At 40.3% G+C, this 8620-nt stretch overlaps 1 protein-coding gene across 1 annotated transcript; it reads left to right on the top strand.

The window, feature by feature from the left end:
* Positions 1-553: 553 nt before the first annotated feature.
* Positions 554-1570, top strand: LOC129758349 (leucine-rich repeat-containing protein 7-like). The gene has a single exon (XM_055755858.1). It carries the CDS (start codon positions 554-556, stop codon positions 1568-1570), a length of 1017 nt encoding a protein of 338 aa, XP_055611833.1.
* Positions 1571-8620: the final 7050 nt, after the last annotated feature.

The following is an 8620-nucleotide window of genomic DNA, read 5'->3' as shown; positions in this document are numbered from 1 at the left end:
ATAAAAATATTTATTAAAAAAAAATTGATGATGAATATTTTTAAACCAACAGTGTTGGTATAAGATAATAAAAGGTAATATCATTAAGCCAACCCTTCATACTTACGTAAAAATAAAAATTTAATAAGTGTTGTGGTATACAAATGTTGCATCCAACCCTGTTGTTGCAAATGGCATTATAAATGTGTTTCAACTAAAAATGAATTTCTAGGATTTAATGATAATCTATTTTAGGCCCCTTTTCCATGAGTACTTGTAAAGCAAATTGTGCGTAATACCGACACGAGACAATTTCAATTTATTGTGAAGCTTTTACGTTGAGAGCCTATTAAAAAAAGAATTCAAAACACAATTGGGTACAAACAGACTGTTCATCCATCGCGATGTTGTTCCAAACAGGTTTCGTTCTGTACGATCCCACAAGTCAAGTTTCGAGTAAGGACCTAACCGGAATTCGTTTTTCTTTTTCGGCAGATGCACCTTATTGCTGTCAATGAAGGCTTTGGCCGTCGTTCACGTTTGTCGATCTTACAAACACGAAGGATGCGGAACAATGGCAGTCAAAGTTATTTCCCCTAGATTTCGTTGGCCGGCGAACGCGCCCAAGGAAAACAAATTGGTTGAATTGATCGATGTTACCATATTCGATGGGTCACAGGCTTTATTCGATTTGTTGGCGTCCAGAAGTAAAGAGGTATTTCTCACCAATATTACCGCGGAAAAAGTTTTCATTGCTCCAAGGACAAGATTTCTTTACATTTTGAAAGGTAAAATGCTGGATATTGTTATTCCGACTAACGTGGAGATGAATTTGGAAGAGCTTTATATTTCGGATGTTCCTCTGACAAGGCTGCCAAGAAACTTGATCAATCTGAAAAGATTGATTCATCTAGATTTAGTGAATCTCATGTTGAAAACGCTGGATATGACAAGTTTTTCAGGGATGATGATCTCGACTTTGGACATTGAAAAGATGGGATCAGTGATAACAAGTTCGAGGTTTTCAAAATTGGATAATCTCACAGAGCTTACCATCGAAAATAGCCGTTTGGGTGTTAATTTCGATCGATTGATAGCACCCGCTTTAAACACTATTGATCTTGGACACAACAAACTACGAAGTATTCCTAGCAGCTTGACCAAAATTAATAAAAACATCGGAAATGTGTTCATCACTGATAACGATTTACAAACGCTGCCGCTGGACGTTTTCATAGGTTTCAACAGCCTAGTGCAACTTTTTGCTTTCTCCAACAGTATCAGCAAAATCGTTGTGGATAAGCTGAAATCGTTGCCGGAGCTGAGCGTACTTGATCTGGAAAACAATCGTCTGACCGAGATCGATGCCCTGTCGAAAGTGGCACTGCCCAATCTGTATACACTTTCGCTTAAAGGAAACCGTATTAAATCGTTAAAACCGGTAGCGCAGTGGGCCACCTTGCAGTTTGTTTACCTTCAGGAAAACCCCATCGAATGTCGGTGGGTTCGGGCTACTGACCTTGTGAATTCGGACTGGTCCCGGAAGCCACACATTCAAATCGACAGGGACATGTGTGGAGAGGTGAGATGAAGAATGTACAGAATATAAATGAAAATTATAAAGTTAATAAAACAAATATGTGGCAACGCTGAAATAGAAGCTTCAAAGTGTAAACAAAAAAACAAATCAGTCATTGGTCTTCTTTGGTGAGAGACGGACGTGTTAAAGCGAGATTCTGAATTATGATTCAGATTAATCTTCAATTCTCAACAATGGCTTAGTTGGAACGATGAGCGCAGATTTTAAAGACTGCTGTTTTGTTTGTTTTGAAATGATGACTGTTCCGGTAAATAAGACGGACTGAAGTAGCGAAGATTAGAAAGGCTGCTGTTTGTTTTGAAATTATGCCTGTTCCGGTAAATAAGACGGACTGAAGAAGCCCAGATTAGAAAAGCAAATCGAAAAAGAATCGATTTTTAAAATTGCTTATCACAATATAAATTTTAAGTTGAGACCAATAAGAAACGTATCCTGAGTGTTTGTTTTAATAGATTTTCGGAACAATTAAAACAAACACTCAGGATACGTTTCTTTTTTGAAACATTCTGATTGTATAATAGGAAAGCGCCTCTCGGAACTGCTTCGCCCGACTGGTATGCAATCTCTATAAGTGCTCCACTGAGCAATGCCAACCGAGTCGCATCATTCAGAGTCATCGGTTTTGCAAACATCGCATATCGGAGATGATTATTATTTATTTTTATTTTATTTACATAGTATTCCGTCTCACGACATAACTTGACGAACATACAGTACCGTTCATAATTGTATAGAAATTGGAAGCACGCGTACTGTCATTTCCACTTTGAATTTCCATTACTTTTTACTCTGATCATTTTTTTTTTGATCAAATTTTTTGCGTTAGATAGATCAACTATCACACTATTATGCCACAAAATTTGAGCTTTCTGGGGTTTGTGTGGACTGAGAAACAGTAATTCAACGAAAATCGGACTTTTTGTACTTTTTTTCATTCAAACTGCAATATGTTTGAAACTACGCTACATTTTTCATTGAAATTATGCAGAGTGATAGTTGAAATATAAAGCTAGCATGTTTGAAGTTCTATCGATGAGATCAAAAGCTACGTGAGGTGCAATATTTCAGGCATGAACCTAGAAATACGATTTCTATAGAATTTTGGACGAATGTTTCCATAGGAAAATCATATTCTCTGTTTAACAACTAGTAAATCTATTTCAAGCAAAAAATCAGAACAATATTGTGAGATTCTGATTTCAAAACGCAAATGGATCATTTATTCCATTTTTTCTTTTCTTCATTGCTTGTGCCAGACATTTTTTGTCTGATTGGTGGAGGAAACGATATTGTTCTCATGAATAGTCCAAAATTCTATAAAAATCGCATTTCTAGGTTCATGCCTCAAATATTGCACCTCGCGTAACTTTTGATCTTTGTTATATCTTGATGTGTATAGATTGATATTCCTCTTCAAACTGAGAGTTGCCGCTGGCGGTCCTTGCCTTTTATAGTTTTGAATACCCCTCCTTCACTCATCTGAATGCGTGGGTTTATTCTCTTCTTCAGGATGCCACATCCTCCCTTTGCACGAAAATTGATAAATGGGAATATTTTGTGGACATTTTAATCGAACATCTCAGTTTTACCAATTTTTTAAGTAGACACCCTTGTGCCATCATTTTCTTTCACTTTATTTCTTGATAAGTTATCGATCAATGTTCTTCTTGTTTATGTTTGTTTTTATTATTTTCTACCACCCTTTTTATGTTTCTCACCATCACTTCCATATTATGTACTAGTATTTTATTCTTCTTCTTCTTATTTATTTCTGTCATGCTGTTCTTTTTTCTCTCCTCTCTACTTTTCATCACATTCATCTAGTCCTCCCCTTTTACTGTTCATTTTCTCTTTGTTTCCATTTAATTTTGTTGTGAGTTTACTTTCTATAAACACTGGTTTCAAATTTGATAGTTCTTTCTCTTAATTTTTTCCGCTTTTGTTTCTGTTTGTATCACTTAATAATTTTTATTTTTTTTTTTTCAATTCTAACGTATTAATTAGTATTTTTTTTTTACTTTAAATTATTATCTTTTTCGAGCAACTTTTTCTTTTGTCAGATTTTGTTGTATTCTCTCTTTATCTGTATTAAAAAACTTTTTCTCATTTTCTGATATTTTCTTTTAATTTTTACTACTTTATATTTTAATTTTTCTATTGTTTTTTAAACAATTATTTACCTGACCATGAGCTTCTACTCGGTTCAGGATTTTTCTTATTATTTTATCTTCTTCGCCTGACCATTAGCAAGCATCTTGGTTCAGGATAATGCCATTTATTTATTTATTTTTTTTTTATTTTTTTATTTGCGCTTTGGGCTAAACCCGACTGCAATAATTCTCAAATGGTAACACTGCCTTGAGCTAAACTCGACTAGTGTTTGCGTCTTGGGCTTATCCCGACTGCAATAGTTTCCAAATCTGTAGCACTGCCTTGAGCCTAACTCGACTAGTGCAGCCACTTAATGGCCAATTCATTGCCTTTTACTGGGTCTTTTTTTTCCTGGGCATTGATTTAAACATAACGCACCATCATTGAGCGGAACACCACTTTTATTCCACCCTTACTATGGAATCAAAGCCGTCTTTAGCATCATTCCACCTCGCACATCTAGGACACCAAAAATCCAATGGCACTGTAACCTCTACGGCACCGCACATTTTGGGCACAGCAACATTCTCTGCAGCAACACTTTTAGCATCGAACCATCGTTACCACACTTTCACACCTCAGCAAAATGCATCGCTGCACCAAACTTCGCCGCAACAACTTCGACACCACGCATCTTGGACCAGACATCTTGCACCTCCTGGTCTGGCACTATCCCTTCCTCGGAACTAAACCAATCTAAACTCTCTTCGAGGGTAAGGGCAGTGCTCATCCTGGCACAGATCGCCAATGTTATATCTTGATGTGTATAGATTGATATTCCTCTTCAAACTGAGAGTTGCCGCTGGCGGTCCTTGCCTTTTATAGTTTTGAATACCCCTCCTTCACTCATCTGAATGCGTGGGTTTATTCTCTTCTTCAGGATGCCACAATCTTATCGATAGAATTTTTCGAAAACTTCAAACATGCTAGTTTTATATTTCAACTACCACTGTGCAAAATTTCAATAAAAAACTAAGCGTAGTTTCAAACATATTGCAGTTTGAATGAAAAAAAGTACAAAAATTCCGATTTTCGTAGAATTACTGTTTCTCAGGCCACACAAACTTCAGAAAGCTCGAATTTTGTGATATAATAGTGTGATAGTTGATCTATCTAACGCAAAAAATTGATCAAAAAATATGATCAGAGTAAAAAGTTATAGAAGTTCAAAGTCGAAGTGACAGTGCGCGTGCTTCCAATTTCTTTACAATTATGAACGGTACTGTAATTCCTAAAATTCACTCGGTCCATGGCTACCGTTCTCCCATTCCTCGGGCACCCCACGTTCGCCAGATCACGCTCCACTTGGTCTAACCACCTCGCTAGTTGCGCCCCCGCTCGTCTTGTTCCTACCGGATTCGTAGCGAACACCTGTTTTGCAGGACAGTCGTCCGGCATTCTCGCAACATGTCTCGCCCAGCGTATCCGGCCAGCTTTCACCACCACCTTTCTCGTGCCCTTAGAGAACAACCGGTCTAATGAGCGTCATATACAGGTTACACTTCGTACGAGGGCTGAGTCTTCTCGACCGCAGTTGCTTGTGGAGTCCATAGTAGGCACGACTTCCGCTGATAATTCGCCTCCGAATCTCACGGCTGGTGTCATTGTCTGCGGTCACCAGTGAGCCGAGATAGATATCGGATGATATCGGAGATGAGTGAGATACTGATCCATTCTTAATGTCACTCACTCAGTATCTGCCTGGCTTATTTTAAATTGAAAACACGATGGAAGTGAAAATCTTTCCCTCATATTGTGAATTTTAATAAAATTTTTAGAAACATCGCTGGTGAACTGGCAACAAAACACAGACTTCCGACAATTTAGTACTTCACTTTTCCCTGTCGGAAGTTTTTCGGAAGTCGGAAGTCCGGACATTCAGCAACAGGGTCCGGCAAATTACATCAACAGTAGTTATTTCGTTGCACACGAAACAGTATGGAACGACCCCTCGTCGCTTTGTTTACATTAAGTCTTAGCTATCAATGGATGTAAGTGTTACTTTTGTTATCAGGTGTTATCCGGAAAAAATGATCTCGAACAGAAACGTAGCGCTGTGGTTTCCTTGTTCCTAGCTGTCAAACGGCAGAAGGACATAGATCGTGAGCTGTCCGATATAAGTGTGTGCAGAAGTTTTGTATACCGTACAGTTAAAAGGTACCTGTAGACCGGAAGTGCCAAAAACGGTATGGTGGGGGACGCCGACCTACTCAAGAAGCGCCTTAAAAGAAATCCTCGTCGTAGTACCACTAAATTGGCAGAGGTTCTCAACATATCGGATTAAAGTCTCCGTCGGATCCTGAAAGATAAACTTCAGACCAAGCCCTACAAGATCCAAAAGGTTCAAGACCTTACGGTGAAGCAGAAACAAGAACGGGTAAAAAGAGCGAAGGCGCTGCTGAAGAGGGCCGCGGAGGGAAGGTTGAAGAATATCGTGTTTACCGACGAGAAACTCTTCACCGTACAGCAGTTCGTGAATAAGCAGAACGACCGAGTTTGGTTGCCAGACAGATCACGAAGCCATGCCGACTTGCTGACGGTCACCCGGCGACAGAAACCAGCATCGGTGATGGTTTGGGCCGGAATCACCCGTGATGGCTGGACTCCTCTGGTTTTTGTCCCTCAAGGAGTGAAGATCAACAAAAATACATATCGGGAACTAGTTCTAGAGAATGTCGTCAAGCCGTGGGCACGTCGACATTTTGGTTCCAGGGATTGGGTTTTCCAACAGGACTCGGCGCCGGCTCACAAAGCGAAGAAAACCCAACTTTGGATTGCGCAACATTTTCCAGGGTTCATTTCGAGCTCCGAGTGGCCGGCAAGTTCGCCTGACCTGAACCCTATGGACTTCGCTGTTTGGAGTATGTTGGATGCCGAAGTCTGCTCTAAGAAACATGAAGGTGTGGAGGTCCTGAAACGACATCTCGTGGCAGCCTGGGATAAAATACCACAAGAACACCTGCGGGCCTCATACGATGCGTTCCTCGACCGTCTGCGGCGAGTGGTTAAACTCAAGGGCGAATAGGTCAAACTTAACCAGTGAATTTTGAAAAAATTATTTGTTTCCAAGAGAAACTGAAATAATTTGAAATAAAAAGATGTTGTTTTGATCAATTTATATGTTTATTTCAATGTAGCACTTCAATTGCCGGACCCTGTAACCACACGCTTTCATCGCCAGGACCCCTTTTTGCAAAACCCTTTTTGGCAATACCTTTTTGCAAATACCTTTCCTTTTTTGCAAATCTACTTTCTGCGAGCAATTGGCTTATCTTCTGCCACGTTTTCGTCACACCTTCTGCCTATCAATCATCATCAAGCAGGCAAGCCCTGCTCTACAACATCCTCGACGGAACAATCAGGGTAATTTCTAGTAGTAGTGGTCCAAGTCAACAGCGTCAGGTGGATTGGACGACCGGATTAAGGCCAGCTAGGACGGCCGCGTTCAGTGGTCGAGGTTAACACGGCCAGGTCTTACAACAGCAACGGCGAGACCGGTTCAGTCGAGGCAAAAGGGCGGCAGACCACTGCCAACGAGGTCGGGACTGCCAGGTGAGCTGTTCAATCCACGACACGCAGGGACATCCAGGCGATCGCGTACAGTGGTCGAAATTCAACCGAATCGAAGTCAGAACAGCCAGATGGCTGCTCATGGTGGCCAAAATCGAAGGGTGGACAACAGCCAGCCAGGTCGGTGAAGTCGGAACAATCCCGTCTACAAGTGATTCCCGGATTGCCGGAACAATTGAGGATCAAGTCAACCAACGACGGCGCGGCTTCCGCAGTGCCAACTCCGCAAAGAGGTCAGCAGCGGGCACGGCAAGCATGATCACGCCAGCTTCAAGTCTTCACGCCCAAGAAGCTGTAATGAAGTCATCGTGTCATATTGGGCACAGTCCGACGAGGCATTGAATTGTTAGTAACACGCCTATCAACTTGAAGTGTTGCCAATATAAAGAAAAAATTAAACAAATTACCATCTATTTATTTTGTGGCATCGATCACGGATAATACCGATGCTGATTATAACTTGGATACCATATTCTGAATATTTGATCCCGATTCCGATCAAGAAATATCCCTGAACCCAGATTTCGTACCAGCTTCCATATAGTTAACTTTTGATCTTGATCCCTGATTCTGGAATTTGTATTCTGATCCGGGATCCGGAATCCTGGATTCCGAACCCGAATTCTGATCCTGGGCTCGGGTCCTTGTTTCTGATGCTTACATTGGATCCTGATTCCGGACTTAGATCTTGATCTTTATTCTGGATCCTTTGAACTGCTCCCGAATAATGAATCTTGGTCCTGATTGCTAATGCGTGGTTCGCAACAACACAAAAGTTTTCAAAATGTCGTCGATAGAGCAGTGCGTTCAAAAAAAGTTTTGTACGAGTACTTTGTAAAATCAGCATCGACCACCGCATAACTTTTGATCCTGATCACAGATTTGTCTGAAAACAGAACTCATGCTTTCATCATTAGTATTTCAAGAACCTTTCGTTGAAGTTTCAGGACGTGAGTTATTGCAATAAAAAGTTATGGAAGTGCAGAGTTCAACCTTAGCATTTGGCAACCCATCTTTTATTTGTAACTAGCTGACCCGGTGTGCGTTGCAACACTTTCCAAAAAGAAATGCGATCGTAAGAAATTATTTAAATTTGGTTTTTTTTGTAGGTATCAAAAGTGTTCGGTTTATGCCTAAAAACTTGTATAAAGCCCCCTATCCCCTTCCCATCCGCATAAGCTGGAAGGAGGTCCCAGGTAAAATTTGTTTTTTTTATTGATTACTTCTATACCAAGAAAATTGTATTGGACCCCCTCCCCATTTCTTATGTACTCACTGGAAAAAAGTTGGTGTTGCAAATAATCATAGAACCATTTCTCG

This window comes from Uranotaenia lowii, chromosome 1 (genome assembly GCF_029784155.1).
Source record: "Uranotaenia lowii strain MFRU-FL chromosome 1, ASM2978415v1, whole genome shotgun sequence".
NCBI lineage: Eukaryota > Metazoa > Arthropoda > Insecta > Diptera > Culicidae > Uranotaenia > Uranotaenia lowii.
This window is presented reverse-complemented; position numbering and strand designations above follow the sequence as displayed.